Raw genomic sequence first — 23,469 nt, 5'->3', positions numbered from 1 at the left:
TTCATTTTTCAACCGAACTTCACCAAATTTTGAGGGAACCTGAATGTCCTCTAACAGAAGTAAATAGGAGTAAACTCAAGCAAGGGAATGCCTTGTGCTTGCAGCTGGGTAATGCTTGGTTCTGTTCTGTGGTGTTCCCCCACTGGCTGAAGCCAATGCCTGTTTGTTGTGAATGACACTGGTTCTGTTGGGCTAAGTTGCAACAGTATTTCTTGCTTCAGTTTGGTTTAGGTGGAATGGATGTGATACTCTGATGTGATGTTGGTCCCTTATTTTTCTTTGGTTCTGGGGAGATTCGTTCCTGTGCTTCAGTTTGGTTCTTTGGGGATTTCTCTGGCATGAGCTCAGATTGCATTTGGGAGTGTGCCCTGGCCATGGCAGGCTTGCCTCAGTGTGTTTCTGCAGTGGGAGTCAGCTTTGACTCCCCCCACCCCAGGAAACAATGAAGTGGATGGGAAAACCTAGTTCAGGGGGCCATAGAATTGGTACCCAGGGTCCAGTCTTCCTGGAACTTGGAAGGTTCCCAGAGGACAGCCAGGAGTAGGTCTGCTGTAAATTTGGCAAAGTTTTCTTGAGAAATGCCACCTCCGGCCCCTCAGCCCCCAGATATTTTTCCCCATAGGGAATAATTGAGAGTGAGTGGGGGCACCTTCTTTGGGAGTCCATAAAATTAGCCCCTGGAGCTCAATCTCCATGAAACATGGGGGGTCTTTAGAGGACAGTCAGGAGTAGGTTATCTCCAAATTTGGGGAAGTTTGGTTGAAAAATGATTTCTACCCACCAGATAGCCCCCAGAGTGATTTTCCCATTCAAAACAAAGGCCTAATTTTTCAGAAATAGCTGAACTGAAGTAGAGAATCAATTTGGAATTCAGGGATTTTTTTTGATGCAATATATACATCAATTATATACATCCTAATATATATACCAAAACTATGTGGATAGCTCTTCCTGCTTATCTTTTAGGTACAGGTAGAAATTTACTTGTCTCCCCTTGTAGGAAGTGTCTTGTATCCATGAACAGACCTGAATGTAAAGGGAAGAGCAAAACACTCAAAACTGGAGAGCAAATCTTCACTTCCCAGGGTAACAGCTACCACCACCAGTCTCTCTGGCTAACCCTCATCTTAAGAACAAGAGCCCAATCTCCAGCCCTACTGGGCACCCAAAGTGGTCAGCCCCTCAAGGTAGACCAATTTGCAGACTGAGTTCCACAGAACAATTAGTTGAGTAACTATGGCAAATAAACCAAAGTACTGGACTCAGGTTGAAGTATTCAAACCCCAAATAACACCACAGAAGTATACTCAGTTGAGTTTATTAAGAAGAGTGCAAAGATTACAAACATAGAGGTGTGCAAACAGGAAAAGAAAATAACAAAATAACAAATAACTATCCTAAAGTACTAGATGAGCTTTGGTCCTCTAACACAAATGTTACCTTGTCAGGCTAAAAACACAAAGTCCAGATAAAGCTCCAAAGTCCAAAATCCAAGAGCAATAGTCCTAGTAACCAGATCCAAAGAACATGTAGCACAGGTATCCACCAGCAACCACATAGAGCGAGGGGGGGCAGACTATTATGAAGACCCTTGCTTTATTCCAAACTGGCTGCAATGGTCTGATCCTGATTGACCAATTAGGGGTGTTGCACATTTCTCCACAGCACCCAGAATCCCTTGCACTGATGATGAAATATAGATACAAAACCTCCCTTCCAGCTCTGACCTTGAAGCTCTGATGTCATCTTGTACTTGCGTGTTTCAGTTTCACCTCTGAAAATTGCAGAGTCATAATGACTGCACTTTCTCAGAGACAGACTTCCTATGCTTGATCAGGCCTAGAATCAAAGTTTTGGAAAGCCAAGAAACTGAAAAGGCAAAGCCAGTTTCTTGACATCCACACACAGTATCCCTTAGGGATCCTTTGTGAGGTTATTTCCTCAGTGAGCATAAACTGGGGCCAATTTCTGAAGTAAAATTCAAAACAACTTTCTTTCTACCGTTGCAGGTCAGTTAACAATGATTGTGGGACAGGTGGGCTGTGGTAAGTCATCCCTCCTACTAGGGATACTTGGGGAGATGCAGAAAGTATCTGGGAACGTAATCTGGAACAGGTAATTTTATTTACAGTTTATGTATAATTATAAAAGAAATAACAGATTTACCTGAAGAATGGTGTATATGAATTAAATTAATGTTATAGATAAATGCTGTAGAATTAAATGAAGTTGTAAATAAACCATCGTTATATTAAACACTCATTTTATAAGTATCTGCTTTCATTGGTTAACTCTGCCATGTGCACACTTATGGCCTGCACCTAATCATAGGCATGATGATTTGGAAGTAAAACCTGATGATTTCAGCCAATGCTTTGTCCAGAAACCAGACCAGTGCTTTGTCCAGAAACTACATGAAATGCAAGCAGAACTGATTAATGGGGGTTCTAGATGAGATGATGATGATGATGATCATCATCATCGATTTATATACCACCCTTTAGGACAACTTAATGCCCACTCAGAGCGGTTTACAAAGTATGTTGTTATTATCCCCACAACAAACACCCTGTGAGGTGGGTGGGGCTGAGAGAGCTCCAGAGAGCCGTGACTAGCCCAAGGTCACCCAGCTGGCTTCAAGGGGAGGAAGTTTCTGCTAGTTTCTGCTAGTATCATTTTATGCAGAATCAACATGATCTTAAGTCAAGAAATTACTGTTTGTTTATTGTTGTTTGTATTTTCCATACCTTATCTCTGAAAACTCAAACAGTAGAAGCTGCAGGACACAGAACATTACAAGTATCCAACATCTTAAAACCAACAGAGAACACAGGGTTATAAGAATAAAAAAGGCAATACACAGATTAACCAGCTGAAACAATTTACCCTCCACCAAAAGCCCTGTGCAGGAGAACAGTTTTGCATGCTTTCCTAGTGTGGCAGGTGAATGCATCCCCCATAACCCACTCTGCTAGGTGATTCTATAAAAATAGACCTGCCACAGAGTATGCCTCAGAGAATGATTGAGCACGCTGAATCTGGTTCATTGCCTGCAATCACAATAACTGAGAATACACAGATATCCCAATCACTTATGAAAGGGCAAGCTCCATGTTCTCATTAGTTATACATGCAATGTTTTTCTTTCCTTGAGTTACTGTAGGACATCTCCTTGATAATAAATCTTAGGATTGCAGACATTTCTTGAATGTAAGAAATCCAGGATTTTAACAAAAGTGCAAATATAAAGAGGAGTCTTTTATGTTAATGTACAAAATAATGGCAATCAGATATTTGTGGGATGGAAGAGTAAACACATAGTAAAAATTTATTAAGATTTGGAGGCTGTGGTTTTCTGGAATAAACTCAAACCTACATAGAAGGGAAAATTCTAGAGATTAGTTGAAGGATTTCAGTCTGCTTTAAGTATTGAGTGCTTGATAAACTTTTTGGGTACAATGCGATGTGAGTTGTCAATTTGTCCTGTAATTTTCATAATCATATAGTGATATATTTTTCTATAATATATATGCAGTGTTACTATATTATATATCTCCATCTTTTATAGCATGAAATAAAAATATTTTATTTTTAAAAATCCAGGGTTTTGATGTGCCAACAAAAAGTGCAAATATAAACAGGTCTTGCATCTGATGAAGTGAGATCTAACTAATAAAAGCTTATGCTAAAATATAATTTATTTTTTGAAGTATCACAGAATTCCTGTTTATCTTTATGGCAACAGACTAACACAGATACTGAAGTTGTCTTTTTTTTTTTTGACTGAAATTGTCATCATTGTTAAGTGCTGACACTGTTGCCTATTTTTCACTGCAATTATACAGAAATATTTAAATCCATGTAGCAAAAGGACTTCAGCTTGTGCGTAAGGGTGTTGCTGATCCCCACCTCCACCCAAAAAAGAACTTTAGAATGTTGGGAGAGCCTCCAGAATAACATGCAATGTGATATGAAGAGCTGTATTCAGGAAGGAAAATACACACACCCTATGCACAAGTGGAAGTGCCACATCACACACAAGGATCTTAGGATCTAAACTCACTGGTATATGGAGTGAAAGAGAGATGTTTATACAGGTGACAGTATCAGAAATCATGCATGGTCTTTGACTTCCATGGCACCAACACTGCCAAGTCCAATCTTACAGAATTGTTGAATGGCCTGGATATTAGTTTTTCTAAATGGTTTCAAGTTACAGACACATTTTCATTTAAATCTTCACATACACAAAACCACACTATACGTAGCACAAATTGAATGAATGGTTCATTCTAAGTTGATGCAATAAAATACCAGTTCCTTATGCTTTATCAATCAACTTCATGCTATCACAAATAATAGCTCAGTTACTCAATGTAAGGTTGAGTGTGTTTTAAAACAACTGTTGTTCATATTTGTATGAATATATTCTTTGTCCAAATGACTGTATATGTATGGAATTATTGCCTAATAGAAAAAATGAGATTCTTCAGAATGTTTCATTTCTTCGAAATGAGAAGAAACATTCTGTAATAAATAAGTGAGATTTTAGCCTTGTATATTGGACAGGAACAAAAATTGAACCCCTTACCAATTTCTTTGTGCTGATGAGGTAAGGCCCAGTTTAAATTTGTTACCAGGCATTTAAAAAGACCAGTGGGCAGTGTGGAATTCTTTTTGGCTGAGGTCATCTTTGAGGCAGGCCACTGGAACATTCACATGCAGCATTTGCAAGCTAGAAATCCTTTGACTAGATATATCTACTCAAGCACATGCTGCACTTTTTCTGGTCTGTCCTTGGGTGACAAAGTATGGTAGCTCCATGCTCAGAATTCAATTACCAGACATGCAGGGGGCTGAGTCATATTGTGACCATGGTAAACATGGAGAGGAAGTTTAAGCTTCCCCATCCCATGCCAATTTACCAACCTGAAATGGCCCCAAGGAGCCACCATTGATTCTGTTGGGAAAAGTTACCTGCAGTTTACACATAGTCCATCAGTACACATTAAGTTTCCCAGGCTGGACAAACAGAGGCCATTTCCACATGTTGTTAAAGCAACAGGCTACTTACTCAATGCTAGTGTTGTTGTTGTTTTTACAGATTCCAGATGCCTCAGATTTCAAAGCGGAAGCAGATAGTTTGTCTTTCGTCTGATCAGCATCTTTTCTGAGACCGGGATTTCCCGCTCTTTTCTGTGCCGGGTCAAGGACGCTGATCAGATGAAAGCCAAACTGCCTGCTTCCACTTTGAAATCGGAGGCATCTGGAATCTGTTAAAAAAAAACCCACCAGCATTGAGTAAGTAGCCTGTTGCTTTAACAACATGTGGAAACGGCCATGGAAACAGCCAGTAACTCCCTGGGATTTTTTCAGGTTGGGGAAAGTAATGTGGGACGTAGACTTACCCCTCCCTCATCATATAATCTGAGCTGAGCCCATACATGTCAGGTGCTGAGGTCAGAACTGTTGACCAGACCTTGGAATGGACCAAGGAAAAATATAACATGTAGTTAGACTATCATAGTCCCTAGGATATGGAATTAAAAGGGATGCCAGCTCCATGGAACCCCGCACAGGTAGGTTTTTAAAATATGCCAAGCAACATATTTAAAACATGTTTAACTTGAACACAGAATTTCATTCAGTTTCCTGCATCAAAACCACCAGAAATTTTCCTAACTCAGCAATTTTATATCTGTGCCAATTGCAGCTCACATGAGCAAAAACTCACTAAAGTGAATTGTTGGTGCTAAACAGGAACATAACTAGAGAATGCTGATAACAAAATTTAGTCTTAATTATGGTTGTTTTGAAGAAAAACGCTGAAACAGCTCTGTGAAAAGGATTCTGCAGTTAACATAACTGTTAATTTTGGGGGCAAACTGCTCATTTACAATCTTTTACAATTTACAATCATGTACAATATTTTCCAATTTTTACTGTGATACAGCAGTATTCCTGACAGCGAGATGGGGGAAGATACAAGGTATGGTATAATGTGATCTTGGTTTTCAAGTAATTGTTTTTATTGTGCTAGAAAGAAATGACTCTTTACAAAGAAAATAATTAATTTCCCCAGCTTTTCTGTAGAAAAAATGAGTATTTGGACACAGCAATGTCTTTATTTCAGTTAGTTGCATAGAGAAGGTGCAATGGTATAGGAAGTATCATTGGGAGCAAATTATTTTTGAGATAGCTATGATATATTTGGTCAGCAGAAAGTCAAGTATTCATGTCACCTTTGACAGTAAGTAGCACTTTATAACTGAGTTATAGCTAATGAGCAGAAAAGCATCTGTCCCTGCTTGCAAAGCTGTTACAGCAGCTTTGATATGCTTTTGTAACTATGCAATTGATTTCAGATTGTTGTTAAACACCAATTCCTGATCATGTAGCAATTTTGTGCATACACAAATTTAAGATGGGGTCTGATGCCGAAATTATTCATTGTGCGTGCTTAAGTTATGTGTAAACAGAGAAAGTCAGTGAGAATCTTAGCCTTCCCTGATTTGAATTTCTGCATACTTTTGTTTATAAATTAATGAAATGATTTAAACACAGATGTCTCATCAATTACTTCTAAAATATTTTTAGTGGAGGCTGCCATTTTTTCTTTTTTCATCCCAAAGATTACACCCAGATCACCTACTCTGGTTGGCAGAGCCAAGGATGTAATGTTAGAGCTTTCAGCATTTTTTCTTTAAACAGTAGGTACATGAGATCAGAATTGAGGATTAAGCCTTCCCTAAAAACATTTTTAAAAACCTGATACAGTTGAACTGGTGAACCTGTCTGTTCAGCAGTTTGCTACTTTTTATAAATCATTCCTGTACCTTTTCCTAGAGAGACTGCTTCTCCGTCTCTTCACACCACACAATTACTTACTACTCATTTTTTGAGACTTTTACCGTTATTCTTTTTCTTCAGTTTATTCCTACCATGAGGGATATCTGGATATTTTACCAAGTATATACATGTTAGGAAACCACAGTTGATTGCAGGTTGCCAGTGAGCGAACATCCAGAAAACAAGGCATTTGTGAGATGTTTACATATGGTAGTAGACATGGATTTGTTCCCATGATAATAGATGTATGTTTTGCATACAACAAAGCTAACAAAAAATTGTAATGGAAAAGTCATATGTGAAGTAGGCCAACGAATTTTACTTGTAGATGGGTAAATATCTTCAGGTGTAATGTTTGCTTTAAAAACCACATGGAGAATACTGAGACCATGATGCAGAAATGTTCTGGTCAGATCATCAGCTTCCTCAAGAAGTGTTAAATATGGCTTAAAGTATAGTATACAATACAGGGGAAGAGATGCTTTCCAAAAAGAAGAAAAAGCCCTACCTCAAACATAAAGCTTACTTGATAACTATAACTACGAAGACCTTGATTTGACTCAAAGTATAGAAATGTAAAACCTACCAAGGAATTAATAAACTAGTAATTGAGTATTTAAAACTATAGGTTGCTTTCTGCTTGGTTCAGTCCTTTTGAAACTATATGATTATATTATATGGAAGATTTGTCTCTGACTTCAATGTAATATGGATTATAAGACCTATGTGTACATTGTTATTCATAAACTGTTATATATTTACTCATCGGAGTTTTAGAATTCAAGCTTTCATAGCCTATCTGCTCAAAGTGCATTGACCATTGATATTTTATCATGTAAATTTTCTGCAGCCAAGAGAAGGAAACTGCTATCAGCATGGAAAACAGGTAATATATTTTGAAAATTACCTGGAAAAGCTTTCAGAGGTTTCTGTAAATGAAGCGTTCTCAATCTGCCTTTCTGAAAATCAAAGACTCCTTTTGTTTGTTTTCTCTACAGTACTGTACAAGCAATACAGAGACCCAGTATAGTGTAGAGAGGGTAGAGTGATGGACTAGGATCGATTTCCCACTTTGTCATGGAAGTTCACTAGGTAATCATGGGCCAGTCACATACACTATGGGCCAAACTACAAGTGACAAATGACGCTTGAACGACAAGTGTATTCCTCCCTGTTCACTTGCCCTCCACTTGCTCTCCATTTGATCCACTTGCCGTTCAAGTGTCATTCGTCACTTGTAGCTTGGCCCTCAGACTAACCTACCTCATAGGGTTGTTGTGAAGAAACAATGGAAGAGAGGAGAATGACGTAAGCTGCTTTGAGTCCCCATTGGGGAGAAAGGCAAGGTATAAATGGAAATAAAATAAATAAATCTTATTCAGTGTTACCTTTATCAGGGGTTTTATTTATGAAGATCAGTAGGTACAGCCTGAAGATGTGAACAGCTTGCTTGAGGAGGTACATCCTCCCACATACATGCCTGACCCTTGCCAATCTCGGCCTATTGCAGCAAGCCAAAGAAAATTTCACTGGTAGTTTGCAGGAGTGCTTTATTAATAGAGAGAGTTGTTCTGACTGGAAGGAAGGAAGGAAGTGAAGCCTTAAGGATCCCTAAGATACTGTTAGTTGATAGGAAGGTAATAATCTGTTCTATGTGTTCTGGATGGGCACTGTGTGGGGGTACTTTGTCATCCTGAGCTATGGATGAAGATGCAAATCTCCTATGTACATTTTAAGCAGCTTTACATGTTTCACTAGAGTGGTACAATTTGTCTGTTGTTACCAATGTTCTGATAATACCCAGAGTCAGCTACTGCAATAAGGTGTATATGAGTGAGTCTGCCTGTGAAGATGTTTCAGATGCTTCACCTGATCCTAAACATAGCAGCAACTCTTACAGATACATCTTTTGGGAAGCATATTTTGCCAGCTCTGGAGGATCTACCCTGGCTACCTGTTTGTTCCTGAGTCAAATTCAAAGAGCTGTTGTTGATCTATAAAGCCCTATATGGCATGGAACTAGGGTCTCTGAAGGACAGCCTTCTACTGCCCACACCTCACTAAATTCCAAGTGTGCACCAGAAACAGCTGTCTCAGTAGTGATGTGGAAATCCCTCATAAGGCTTACCTGGCACCAAATTTATATTCTTTTAGGTGTCACGAAAAGACATTTTTATTTTCCAAACTATTTTAGTTTTTTATACTTGGATTTCAACCAGAGTACACCTGTTTTATTATGTCCTTTCAATAGCTCTGCATTTCTTTAATCTTATGTGTTTTATTATTGGGCAACTATTGTTTTTTGGCTTTAAAAAGGCAACAAAATTGAACAGGAAAAAAAATAGAGAGGGTTTACCAGTATCCACCCTAGGAATGTATACCCCAGCTAGGCCAGTAGCAGTAATGTGTGAAGCAATCCACCCCTCAGATGGCTGAAAGCCACCCCTGTGGCCTCCAGCAAGGCCTTTCCTGTTGCTGCTGTAAATAAACCCTCCCAATAAAGTGAAAACGGTGGTGGTGGGGGAGAAGTCTAGAAAGGCCAGAGGCTTTAGCCTTCTCGGCTGAGAGACAACAGGCCCAAAATGTAAATAAGAAAAAAAAAGTCTCTGCCAAACCACTGAGCCTGGCACTGGGCCCTGGCTCTCATCCTGGAGTTTGAAGGTAGCAAGCAGGGAAATAGCAGAACTTCTCCAAGGCAGTGACTGCCACCTAGCCCTGAGGGCCTTAGTAAAACCAGCCTTGGAGGAGCTCGGCTGAGAGAGCTTGAGGTGTTCTCTGCTCAGGCCAAGCATGAGGAGCAAATGAGACACTGAGGGGCGGTGCAGCCTCATAAGGCCTTCTGCTCTGCCCCCTTCAGTGTTCCTGGATGGCTGGGAAAGCGCCTCCTCCTCCTCCACCTCCTCGGGGGCAAATCACCGCCCCAGCCAAAGTAGCTACTGCCGCTGGCTAGGAGTGCCATATTTTTGGCTTTTTTCATCTGATCTGTATTGGGGTTGGGGTAATGTTTAGTTAGTTGTTATAAATGTTTAATTAGTTGTTAAAATTTTAACATGATGTAAGCTGGCTCAATTACCATTTTGTAGAGAGTTGTGACATAAATATTTTAGATAAATGCATGTTAAAATAATAATGCATTTTCATGCTACCAACTTTATGCAAATCTCAGAACAATCATGGCAACTGTGCTATTTGAGTTGCTTTACCTTATAGAGAGTAGATACCGCATCCTTACATAATCTGTGATAAAGGCAGATCATGATTTCTTTCACACAGGTTATTTATTTGCCCATGGTTTGATGCTGTTAGGAAGCAAGTTCTTTAATAATAACATTCAATTTATATACCACCCTTCAGGACAACTTAATGCTACACTCAGAGCGGTTTACAAAGTGTGTTGTTATTATTCTCATGAGGTGGGTGGGTTGAGAGAGCTCCAAAAGAGTGTGTTTGTACACCTCATGGGTTTTCCTTGGCTTTTCTCCAGCCTTTCCTAAACCTGCTTTGCTTCATCCAGCCATTTTCCTTGCTCCTGTCCTTGCAGAAGCTGTTGCACTCAATTTATTTATTTAATCTATAATTGACTGTTGTTATAATGTTATAAAAAGCTGTGTATCAGCTTCTCAAAAATCCCTGCTTTCATTTTTAAAAAGTCTCCAGCCACTTTCATTGGAGAGATCTTCTTATATCTTCTCAATGAAGCAGCTAGAGACTTTTTTAAAGAGTGAAAGTTGGGAATTCAGTGAACCTAATACACAGATTTTTATAATATTAATAGTAACAAAGCCTGTTGTGGGGGAAAATACAACAGGCTGTAGAAAGGGGAGGGAGGGCAGGAGGGCATTGCCTCCTCCTCCGTGACTGATCCCAGCTGGGTGAAGGGGGGCAGGCATTGCCACCTGTTTTGCTACTGATCCCCGCCAGGTGAAAGAGGGGCGGATATTGCCACCTGCTCTGCTACTGATCCCAGCCGAGTGAAGGGCAGGCGGGCATTGCCTCCTGGTCCACGCCTGATCCTGGCTGGGTGAAGGGGAAGGTGGGCATTGCCTCCTTCTCCATGAGTGATCATGGCCAGGTGAGGGCGAGGGGAAGACATTGCCACCGGCTCTGCTCCTGATCCCAGCCAGGTGAAGAAGGGCATGCATTGCCACCTGCTCCGCTACTGATCCCAGCTGGGTGAAAGGGTGGCAGGCATTGCTTTCTGTTCCACTTCTGATCCCAGCTGGATGAAGGGGGGGTGGGCATTGCCACCTGCTCTATTCCTGATCCCAGTTGGGTGAAGGGACAGCAGGAATTGCTGCCTGCTCTGCGCTTGACCCTGGCTGGGTGAAGAGGGGGCGAGCATTGCCTCCTGTTCTGTGCCTGATCCCAGCCTGGTGAAGTAGGGGCGGGCATTGCTCCTGCTCTCCTCAGGATGCTCCACTCCTGATCCTAGCTGGGTGAAGGTGGGGGGCAAGCATTGCCACCTGCTACACTCCTGATCCCGGCTGGATGAAGGGGGCAGGCAGTGTCTCCTGCTCTACACCTTATTCTGTCTGGGTGAAGGGGGATGGGCATTGCTGCCTGCTCCATGTCTGATCCCAGCTGAGTGAAGGCAGGGGGCGGGCATTGCCATCTGCTCCATACCTAATCCTGGCCAGGTGAAGGGGAAGCAGGCATTGCCTCCTGCTCTGTGCCTCATTCTGTCTGGGTGAAGGAGGGTGGGCATTGCTTCCTGCTCTACTTCTGATCCTGGCTGGGTGATGGAAGGATGGGCATTGCCACCTGCTCTGCGCCAGATTCTGGTGAATTGAAGGGGAAGTGGGCATTGCCCCCTGATCTGTTCCTGATCCTGTCTGGGTGAAAGCAGGGGGGGGCATCGCCCCCTGCTCCACACCTGTTTCTAGCTGGGTGAAGGTGGGGGGTGGGCATTGCTACCTCCTCCACTCTTGATCCCGGCTGGGTGAAGGTGGGAGGCAGACATTGCCACCTGCTCTGCACCTGATCCTGGCCTGGGCTTCCAGCCATGGCACACTCTTGGAGGGATGGGTTGCCTCTTCAGGGCTTCCTTCTATGGCAGCACCCTCTGGAGCCTCACCAGGGTGGGAAATGAGTCATCTGGAATACGGTTAGCCTTTTATATAGTAGGATAACAATAGAATTATATCGTTGCCATTTTTAAAAAAACTGGAGAAGAAACAGTAGCATGAAAAACTACCTGCTGCCAGGGAGCTGTGGCAGGAAACTGCAAAGAAACCTGCCTTTAGGAAGTTCCTTTGTTGCTGTGCTGTATTGGGAGCCACAGCAGCAATCTGGAAACCCCACAAGCCTGTTCTCATGTGGAAAATACCTATAAATAAAGTAAATGAATAAATATTGCAATTTTCTGATCTTCAGGAATGAGGGCATCCCGTTTGCCACCTGTATCAGGCAGTCTTACTGGAAATCTTGCAAAGTTGCCTTTTAGAGTGTAGAACTTTTCCTGCATAGAAGCTGAGATAATACAATATATGAAAAACATATAATTCCTCGGCAACAATCTGTAATAAATAAAACAACGCAGTGAGCTATGACAGAAGAACTAGAAAACAATGCAAGCAGGAAAAAAACTGACTAAGACTGCAATCCTAAAAAGAGCTCCTCCAGTCTAAGCCCATTGAAATCAGTGAACTTAGACTGGAGCAACTCTGTTTAGGATTGCATTGTAAGGCAGCAAAACTTAGTGTAATCTAAAACTGTCTAAAGCAACAAATATTCTTACAGTTTGTCATACCTTAATGAAGAGAGGATTACAAGGTGGAAGACATTGTATTGCAATAAAGGGGTGGTGAATATATACCATAGACATTGCAATATACTACTGTGCTATCACCCCTTGAGCTGTTCCATTATACCATAGTTCTGATCCCTTTATAAGAATGCTCTTTTGAACATTTATGGTTTGTACAGTCTGCAAAATGATATAAGTGTGGAGGCCTTCCAAATATTCTCAAGCAGGACCTTTTATAATGTGTTGGCCACCACAGAGAAAGCGGCTGAATAGGCACTTGCCAATTTAACCAGTTTGCAGGTTGGCACCTTTAGAAGGCTTTGCTCAGATAAGCATAACTGTCTCAAAGGAACATAACAGGAGAAATGGTCCTGTAGATGAGGTTCAAGGCCATTAAGTGCTTTTTAGATGATAACTAGAACCCTTGAATTGAACCCAGTAACTGATAGGTAACCAATGGGAGTCTACAGAATGGAAGGGAGTGCAGAAGAACACATAGTGCTTATTAGTGATGCAAGTTTCTGTTGGAAATCAAAGGCTCTTAATCCAAGCCTTTTAAGGCTCAACCGTCTTGGAAACAAAAAAGAGCCTGCAAGCAAGTACATGATCCAGAAAGAACAGAGTGTGGAATGATATTTCCAGTGGACTGCGAGATGTAAACTACAGTTCCAAAGCAATGGTTGTTAAGCCTATTATTCAATGTTCCAATATTGCTTTATGCAACACACATTTTAAAAAATATGGCCTCATATGCATTCCTTTTGGTTCAATATGATGTATTCTTTTAAAATACCCCCAAACTTGTGTTTTAGTTATTTGTTTGTTTGTTTGTCTGTTTATTTATTTTATTCAATTTATATTCCACCCTTCCCGCATCAGCAGGCTCAGAGTTAAGTGGAAGTTTTCATCTCTTAAAATAATTCAGAATTGTCTTTCTGTAATAACTAATTTTATTGAAACATCCCTGTCAGTTAAACCCTTTTGGTCATTCCATCCTTGATATTCATAGCGATATGGCAATATGATATTAATCTGGATCCATACTAGAGATGGGCACAAACAGCAATACAAACTTTAAAAAGCCACGAACAGCCCAATCAGCTGTTCGCGAACAAGCTGTTCGTGAGGCCCCATTCTAAACAAACAGGTGGTTGTTGCAAGCCTCGTTCATTGCTGTTCGTCAAGCCAGACAATCTGACACCTGCAATCAATTCCCTTGGCAACCGGAGGCAGGGACTGCCTGAACTCTGTCTGAACTCCTGCTGTTGCCCTGGAAACCCCAATCTAAGCCCAATTTAGCTTGATAGGCAGGTCTTCCTTTCAAGTGTGAAGCTCCAAATTTGTTACAAGGAAGCAAAGAGCAGGGGGGAGGGGGGCTCCCAGCTCTGGTTTTGTATTTTTTAAAATTCATTTTACCGTACAGTACAAACGAAAGGGATTAAAACTAAGTCATAAAAGACATTATCAAAACTACTCTTGGCAAATTGTTAAAAACCCAAGAATTACAATAAACAAGCACTTAAACTATGTTGCATTGGGGGAGTTACTTCTTTGGCATTTAAAACATCTAAAATTGGTTTCCATATTTCATCGTATTCAAATAAAGGGACTGCCATATGCAAGTTCCCCAAAAACGGATTATGCATAATCCTACCCATCAAATATTGCTCCCAGATTTTCTGATACCATTTTTTAATCAATGGGCCTTTGAGGGATTACCAATTCCCAGCAATGACCAGACGAGTAGAGGCAACTAATATCGAGACAAGAGATCTGGTATTCCTATCTAACATAGAGCTGGGCCAAAAATGCAATAGGAAAAATTCTGGGGAGTATGGCAACGAAAGACCCACCATGTTGAATATCTTTGTGAACCACTCTCCAAAATTCCTGAACAAAATGGCATTCCCACCACATATGTAGGGTCATGCCTTCCTGCTTGCAAGATCTCCAACACAGAGGGCTCAACAACCTGTTCATCTGATTCAATTTATGTGGTGTTAAATACCAATTGGATAGCAGCTTGTAAAATTGGAGTTTAATATTCCAACAACTAGATTTGTTGGAAGGGGAATTCCATATATTTATTTATTTATTTTATCGTATTTATATTCCGCCCTCCCCGCAAGCAGGCTCAGGGCGGATAACCACATTAATATGTTTCCAATCAGATTCCGAGATAACCCGTTTTAAAGAATCAGACCAATTTTTTTGGTATGGCAGAGGGTCTTTATGTATCACCCTTAAGAATAATTTGTAAAGGGTTGAAATCCTACCCTGTTTACCATCTTCCCCATTCCAAATCATTTCCTCAAAAGGAGTTAGGGGCCGAAGCAAATCCTTGGACCTGATCAGCTTGGTGAACAGGTGTTTCAGCTGAAGATATCTAAACCAAGATATCCTAATTCTGAACCTTTTCTCCAGTATAGATTTTTCCCGAATTGCTCCATTTTCAATCCAGTTAGTAATCAACAATATCCCAGAGTCTTTCCATTCCCTAAACTCACTTAAATCCTTTCCTGAGGGGAACCACTCTTGGTTAATGAAAGATGTTAGGGGAGAGATACCTGGAGCTAAGATTTTCCTATATTTATCCCAGGTTTTCAGCATGTTGTCTAATAGGGAGTTGGAAGAAGTCATAACTAGCCTGTTTTTAGCAGAGGACCAGATGGTTACTGGTAAGGAAAGTGGTGATGAAAAGAAACTTTCTACAGAGATCCAGGCTTCTGCTGGGTTCAGTCTTAAAGCCTGAATCAATGGAGCCAAAGAAGAGGCAGCATGATATAAAGACAGGTCTGGGACATTCAGACCACCTAAACCTGAGGGCTGACATAATGTCCGGAACCCAACTCTTGGTTTGCGACCAGACCAAATAAACTCATTGAGAGCCCTTTGCCAAAGCTGTATTTTCCTTGGATGCATTTTAACTGGGAGGGATCGGAACAGAAACAGAAACTTAAGGAGAATAAGAGATTTAACCAATGAGATCCTATCAAACCACGAGTAACTTTGTTTTTTCCATTTAGAAAATAGGATCAGTACAGATTTAAAAAGTTCAAAATTTACTCGAATGACATCATTCAAGCGTACGGGGATATAAACTCCTAGATATCTCATCTTATAAGTAACCCATTTGAATGTAAATCATGTTTGTAACCTAGCTACTGAACTAAGGGTTAGATTAATGGAAAACAACTCTGATTTTGATTGATTAACTGTTAAACCTGAGATCGAACTGAACAAGTGTAGGGTCTGCAAAATTGATTCTAAAGAGTCAAGTGGTAGAGAGGTAAAAATTAAATTATCGTCAGCATTATGCTTAAGCTCTGGTTTTGTAGACAGTGAGGGAGAGACAGTTGCTGTTGGCATTTTGAGAGAGAGACAGGGAGAGTGCATTGGAGCTTGAATTTTCTTTATGTGTGGTGGGATAGGGATCTACCTCTTCAAGTTCCAGGGCTGCTCCCAGGATCAGGGCCAAGCTGTTATTTATTATTGGTACCTTTCCTGCTGCCTGCTCAGGTAAGGTTTCTGGGAGTGGTGTGGTAGGGATCTTGATGGCTGGAGGAGAGCCTGCTGGCTCCTATGAACAACGAACATGTTCGTGAACAGGTCATGTTCATCAATGTTCGTTGTTCATTGTTCGTGGATGGCAACAAACTACGAACACCATGTTCTTTTTTTTCTCGTGCCCATGTCTACTCCATATACTACAGTCATTACTGAAAGGATACTAGGTAATATCTTTCTAATGTTATAGTATTTAAATTGGAAAATGAAGGTACTATGCAGTAACTTGATTGTAGCTTATAAGGAAGTCACATCAAAAGAGATATAATGCCAATATATTTTTTGTGAAAAGTATGTGAAACTTGCCCATCTTAAAAAGCTGAAACACCGTGAAACTTGCCCATCTTAAAAAGCTGAAACACCCTATATATTGAAGAATAATTTCCAGTGTCTGCTTAAGTAATGACAAATCAGAGTCTTTCTTCCCTTTAGGAAAAGAGGACCAGTGGCATATGCTTCCCAGAAACCATGGCTACTAAATGCTACAGTGGAAGAGAATATCACTTTTGAGAGCCCCTTCAATAAACAAAGGTAATGTATTCAAGTTCCTTGTAAATACAAATAATATGAAGTCGTATATTGACAGAAAGCTTTACTCCTTTCCTAAATACATGTTGCAACTGTGGAATGATTATGACTGAGGGAACAGACTTTTAATTAAGTAATTTCTTGAAGTACTGAATAAAGTTGACCAGGTCTATTCCTAGTAGACCTGAGTTAGTTGAAGGTACATTACAGCTTCTTGACTAAGTCTCAGTTCAAGCATTATGGCTCTGAAATAGAAGCCACTGCAAAATGTTTCCACATGGTAGAAATACCAGACAGGTGATATAATATTGTAAGCATCTCTACTCACCAGAGAGATACATTTGCAATCACAATCAACCAAAAGAGACACAGGACTATTGTATGCCTTGGGCATCACCTCACCAAACCCCTACATCCAATATTAAATATAACTTAATATGAAATAGATAACTATAAATATAACCAAATAAATTTTAAATGCAATAAAACTAAATTCCACTGACATATTTGTTGTATACAAAGCAATCCTCCAGAAACCAAAATTATATGAACAGCAGCTAGAGGTGGCATGTGAAAGGGCCTTTTTTGTCCTCCTCAGCTGGGGCCAACTCCCACTGCATAGCCGCCGCCTGCCTGGCAAATGCAGCGGTGGCTCCAAATCCTCCCCTTTGTCCCCCACCCTGTACCACTGCTACCAGAAGGTGACCCACAAAAGTCTTACGAGGAATCCCATCCTCCTCCTCCCTCCCGCTGTACCTCAGAAGCCAGCCACTTCCTGCCATCCTGCCCAGGAATAGCACTGCTACCACTTCCAACTACCTGCCATGGTGTCTGAGGAGGCTGTGGCAGATGCCACTCCCCCATCTGCTTGCCTGCCTGCCTAGTTTAAGAGGCTGGAAGGACAGTGGCTCCTGGTTCTCTCCCCCCCCCCACACTTACTTGCAGTGCCCCAGTGGCAGAGGGGGTGATGACATCTTCTGCTCTGCCCCTCACTTGCCCCCTGACTGGATCATAGGGTGGGGGTGTGACAGCTCCTGCCTCTCTGTTCACCAGCTTGCAAAGATAGACAAACTGCCATTGGCAGCAGTGTTCGATTGCCCAGCAGTGCTTGACTGCGTAGGTTCTGAATGCAGCTTACTCTTACTCTTCCTCCCTGCTCAAGTTAAGTTGTTTGCATTCCTCTCTTGGAGGGGGGGCATTTGACCACCACCACTTCTGACAGACTGCACATTTTTAAAAGCTTGAAAGGACTGTACATATACAGCTGCAGGACTGTTAAAGGTTAATCCCTCACAGAGTAGCTTGAGTGACAAGCTTGGGTAGCATGAGTGAGTAAGCTTGAGTGACAAGCTACTCCAAGAGATCTGAGCTGGAAAGAGGAGGGTTGATTTTTTTTCAACCCTAGCAGAGAAGAATCAAATGTGAAGAGCTGGGAGACGAAGTCCTAATGGAGAACAGTTTCAACACCAGCAGGAGAACTAGGGAAAGTTGGCAATGAGGTTTGGAAAGTAGAAGCAGACTCCCAAATGCACCAAAGAAAGGGGATAGATCTTCTAAGGAGATTTTTACTTCCCAGTCAAACATATAAGTAGCTCTGGAGATTGAAGAGATCCCTGGTCGGATGTGGTTGGAAACTGCCGTGGAGACCTTTAGATTCAGTTGACTGAAGCAAAACACTGGAGTATGGGGAGAAGGAGATTTTGGTACTAGAAGGTGGGAACCAGCATTCCTAACTCCAGACAAGAAAGAGAACACTAAAAGAAAGTATACTAGAGTGTATTGTCGAAGGCTTTCACAGCCGGAGAACGATGGTTGTTGTGGGTTTTCCAGGCTGTATTGCCGTGGTCTTGGCATTGTAGTTCCTGACGTTTCGCCAGCAGCTGTGGCTGGCATCTTCAGAGGTGTAGCACCAAAAGACAGGAAACGTCAGGAACTACAATGCCAAGACCACGGCAATACAGCCCGGAAAACCCACAACAACCATTATACTAGAGTGCTTGGGGAAAAACAAGGGAACCAAAGCCTCAAAACAGAAATCTTTAAGTATCTGTGAAGAGTATAAGAATTGAAGCCTGTGCATATGTTGAATTACCTCAGAAATTTTCATCCCATGATTTCACCTGACCTTTCCCCTCTAACATAAATAAATTGGTTAGTTATTTTTGGAATTTTTAAAAACACCTCTTGTGCCATTTCTGTAGTTTAAGGACGAGGGAACGTCATCTCCCCCTCCACTTTTTATTTTATTTTATTTTTTAAATATAGGGATTTCCCTGGGTTTGTAGATAAATTATCTTTGTCTGTATCTGGCTGGCCCTATTCTCTGCATCTATCAATCCACATGAGGCCAGGTTCAGAATTTCTTCTTTAAACTAGAAGCAGCAGGTAAAGTTCCTATGGAAGTAACAAGATTAATTTTATCTGTGCTTCTTTTGTGGGGCATAGAAAAGATATTCTGATTTGATCTACATTCTGTGTCTTTGGGTAGACATCCATATTTTAATTTATGTATACCATATTCATATTTATATACCATATTTATACAATAAATAAGAAATGGCCATTACTTCATGCCCAGGTTCTGAGCTTTCCAAAGAATCTGGCAGGCCATGGCATAAAGATATGAAAGGCAACTTATATTTGCCTAATATAACTTTTGTTTTCTTAAATATCTCTTCTTGAGTGAAAACATTGCCTTTCATTTCTTAGGTTAACAGTACGCTTTATGTCACCTAAGGACACTTTCCTGGAGGTAAATCTCATTGAATGGCCCTTAGGATTTTGAATAGGTCTTGTTAGGATTGTTAAGCACATAAGAAGAGGCCTGCTGAATCAGATCTGTGGTTCATCTAGTTCAGCATTCAGTCTTGCTCAATGGCCAACCTGACCCTCTGGAGGGTCAACAACAGGGGCCAAAGACTTCCCTGGATGTTGCCTTCCAGCACTGATATTCAGAGTACTTCCTCTGCATGCAGAGATTCCTTTCAGTCACCATGGCTAGTAGCACACTGATAGATTGATTTATTTAAGTTAAAACATTTATTAGCCACCTTTCCTTCAAAGTGCTTAAGGCTTATCCTCCATAAATCTATCTGTGTTTGTGGCCATTACTACAACCTCTGGTAGCAAATTCCACATTTTAATCATACATTGTATAAAGAAGTATTTCCTTTTGTCTGTCTTGAATGTACTGCCCATCAGCTTCATTGGATGTCCTTGAGTTCTAGTATTTTGGGAGAGGAAGAAAAATTCTCTCTATCAACTGTCATTACTGCATGCATAATTTTAAAATCATGTCTTCCCCTTAGTCATCTTTTTTTAAACCTGAGAAGTACCACACTTTTCTTCTATTATCAGTTCAGGCCCATTAATAAATGCTAATAAACCGGGCAATCCTAAGAACAGTTACTCCGGGCTAAGCTAGTTGAAATCCATGTGTTTAGACTGGAATAACTCTGTTTAGGATTGTGCTGTAAATAATATTTCCCCAAATGTTGTCTTATTGGGTTTATAAATAGTGTTCAAATAGTGCAGCCAACTCCTGCATCTTTCACTTGTGTATTGCACAAAGATCTTGTACCAGCACAAACAAAACAATTAAGTGCACTGCACCTAGCACACAATCCATTTATATGTGTGTTTGTGTAAGTTTCAGATCTCTATGGCTGAGCAGCCTAGCTTGATCCTATAAAATGTTGACAATGTTAAACTTGTGAGTAATGTTAATTGAGGTCAGTTGGAGCACGGCCATCTTACAGGTAGCCTCAAATATCTCGTTGATGCAAATTAGCCTTCTCAGTGTGTCAGGATAAAACCTAGCAACAGGAATACATCTATTTTTAACCTTTGAACACCCTCAATAGTGCATTATCATCTTTAAAGGTATTTGGTGGGGACAAAAAAGTTCCCATTAGAACAATTAGTGCTTAGCAAATATACATTTTCCAGCATGTGGCTTGTCCAGTTGATTAATTGTTGCTCATAAAAGCAAGTAAAATATGCTTATGAAGCAGTTTCCATGTGTATTGAGAATTACTAGGTCTGTTTCCACAGATACAAAGCAGTAATTGATGCTTGCTCTCTTCAGCCTGATATTGACATACTTCCTCATGGAGACCAAACACAGATTGGAGAAAGGGTTAGTGACTATTTACAAGATGTTAATGTGTCATGTGGTGTTCTTAAACTACTTAACAGAAGCAATTCATAAAGCAAATACATTTTCAGATCATTAGTTTGAAATCTTTACACTTTGTAAACATCATTGTAGTTTTAGCTAACAACATTTGTTTCTAGCTACAGTCAATATTCTTGATATTCATGAAATACCTTATTATGGGTGTGCATGTATTGAATAAAAATAAAAATTTGTACTTATCTAGGACTTTCAGTTCAAAGATATTGAAGCAATTATTTTGTATTAGTAAATGGAATGTTGAGATCTTCCAATATAAGTGGGAAGCACTTCTTCCCACTTATAAATAAAATAAGCACTTCTTATTTTATTTATTTTATTTATAACCCACCTTTCTCACTAAAGGCAGATCACACAATGTAAAACAATGTAATTAGACAGCATAAGCCACCCTATAAACAATGCCAATGGGACTAGGATTACAAAGTTAGAAAACATTGCAAAAAGTTATCAGATATGATATGTGATAAACAATTTGGAAAATAGAATTACAAGAGTAGAAGACAATGCAGCAAGAACAGGATAAAACATACAATAAACTTCAAAGAAACTACAATCCTGTTCCTTTTATAAAGAAGTGTCCTCCTGAATTATTTCAATATACTACAGCCCTAGAACCCCGTGGCACAGAGTGGTAAGCTGCAGTAATGCCGCCCAAGCTCTGCTTACAACCTAAGTTCAATCCTTGCGGAAGCTGGGTTCAGGTAGCAGCTCAAGGTTGACTCAGCCTTCCATCCTTCTGAGGTTGGTAAAATGAGTACCCAGTTTCCTGGGGATAAAGTGTATATGACTGGGGAAGGCAATGGCAAACCACCCTGTAACAAAAAGTCTGCCAAGAAAACGTCGTGATGTGACGTCCCCCCATGGGTCAGTAATGACTCGGTGCTTACACAGGGGGCTACCTTTATCTTTTACTACAGCCCTATTCTCCTTTAAAATTTCCCTCCTGAACAATCCTGTTTTACACAATCTGCAGGCTCTATTTAATGTCTCTTAGATATCAGTGTAAAGTAATAATTTCATATAAGAAAGCATAGAAGTTTCAGTCACGGACTCCAGGGAGCTGGAAGCAAAATGTATGCACTATTGGGGTGTGGGATTATGCAGGATTAAGTCATCTGGCAACCAGACATCAGTGTAGAATGTACTTCGGCTTGAGAGGTAGCCTAGTAGCCAGTTGAAAGGTGAGACAGGAATAGGAAGCTAAGCTGATAAAAGCGAAAAGAAAGTGATCCAAGTATGTAAAGTGGTGGGGGAGGGGAGCAGAGATAGATGATAGATCTAATTGGGCCAAAGTTCAGAACGAAGTCTAGTAAAGTGAGAAAGAGAGGATGGAACAATAGAAGGCGAGATCTCAGGTCTATACTTTCATGTTTTTTTCATTCAAATTGGACAGATTGTAGCATTTTCCTAGGACACCTCCACATTGCAAAATTTTAGATGGTTAGATCTCCCCTTTCTTCAGCCATTGAAAGACACCCATGTTTAACATTAAAGTCTATGGGAGACTTGGTGGAAAGTCTCCAAACAGTTGTAAAGGCAGCACTGTAGCTACTTAGCTTGAAGAACAGTAGCAAGAGGGAGATGTAAACTGACAAAGCAAGAACTGATGGCACAAGGAGGGTAAAGATCTGGGCAGGCAGTCAGCTTCAGAAGGACCTTGAGGTGGATTTGTTTGGATGGGAGGATAAGGTTTGGAAAGCCAGCAAGCAGACTGGCAGTGCAGGCTGCAAGGAAAAATATGGTTCAGTAAGTGCCATAGGAGGAGAGAGGAAGGCAAAGTCCCACACAATGTCCTTCAGAACTGGAATACCTTTTGCTTGTATGTAATCCTAGTGGATACTGCTTGCAGTCAAATCAAGGAAGTAGAGAGCCTGTCTCCCTTCTTCCCTTAAGGAACGCTTTGCTGTCTCTATGCCTTTATTAGAAAAATATTGTCTGCCTTGCAAAAGTGAAACTAGTGAGACTGTAATAATAAAAAACCTAGAGTAAAATGAACGAAAATCATTGGCAGTGTACTATAGGTTGTTTAGTTTGGGAATTTGTTTCATTTTCAAATTAAGATAATTTTCAAAAACATCCCATTTTCATAGTTATTGTAATTAATAACAAAAGAAATGCACAAGTACATTGAATATACAAACAAATGAAAAGAGTTAAATGCCAGATAGAATACCAGTAATAGGAAGCTGCAAGATCATAGGAACACCAGCAGAAAACAGAGAACAGAGAATAGCTAGCACATTGTTACTAGGAGAACAAAGAGGAGAAGCATATAGAAAAAGCAGAAAAGCTAAACAAGAGAGGAGCAAAAATATAGAGGCATTTGAAAGTGAAACTTAAAGTGAAGACAAGATGAGAAGGAAAGACAATGAAGAGAATTGTATAAATATGATCTTAACAACAAGCAACCAGTATCATACAAACAAGAGTATTAAAATACAGTGGGGAGACTTAAAAAGAAGACATCCTTGAGTGTGAAGATGAATGCCTACGTTTTTGGTATTTCTCTCTTTGTCTTGTAGGGTTGCCAGCTCCAAGGTGGGAAATTCCTGGAGCTTTGGGGGGGTGGAGCCTGGAGAGG

General features: G+C 40.5%; 1 protein-coding gene across 4 annotated transcripts in view; it reads left to right on the top strand.

Annotated features, from left to right (window-relative positions):
- The window catches only part of ABCC8 (ATP binding cassette subfamily C member 8), a 118,835-nt gene that overhangs the window by 48,540 nt on the left and 46,826 nt on the right, over window positions 1-23,469 (top strand). For 2 of the 4 annotated variants that reach the window (XM_054972167.1, XM_054972164.1), the window contains 5 exons: window positions 2,010-2,115; window positions 5,954-5,989; window positions 7,700-7,735; window positions 16,595-16,693; window positions 20,744-20,828. In XM_054972167.1, coding sequence (XP_054828142.1) covers window positions 2,010-2,115; window positions 5,954-5,989; window positions 7,700-7,735; window positions 16,595-16,693; window positions 20,744-20,828 — 362 coding nt within the window. The remainder of the gene's footprint in view (window positions 1-2,009; window positions 2,116-5,953; window positions 5,990-7,699; window positions 7,736-16,594; window positions 16,694-20,743; window positions 20,829-23,469) is intronic. The other 2 variants (XM_054972166.1, XM_054972165.1) reach the window with 1 other exon arrangement.

The sequence above is a fragment of the Eublepharis macularius genome, chromosome 2 (genome assembly GCF_028583425.1).
Source record: "Eublepharis macularius isolate TG4126 chromosome 2, MPM_Emac_v1.0, whole genome shotgun sequence".
Lineage (NCBI taxonomy): Eukaryota > Metazoa > Chordata > Lepidosauria > Squamata > Eublepharidae > Eublepharis > Eublepharis macularius.
The sequence above is the reverse complement of the archived record's forward strand: the minus strand, read 5'-3'. Positions and strand labels throughout refer to the sequence as shown.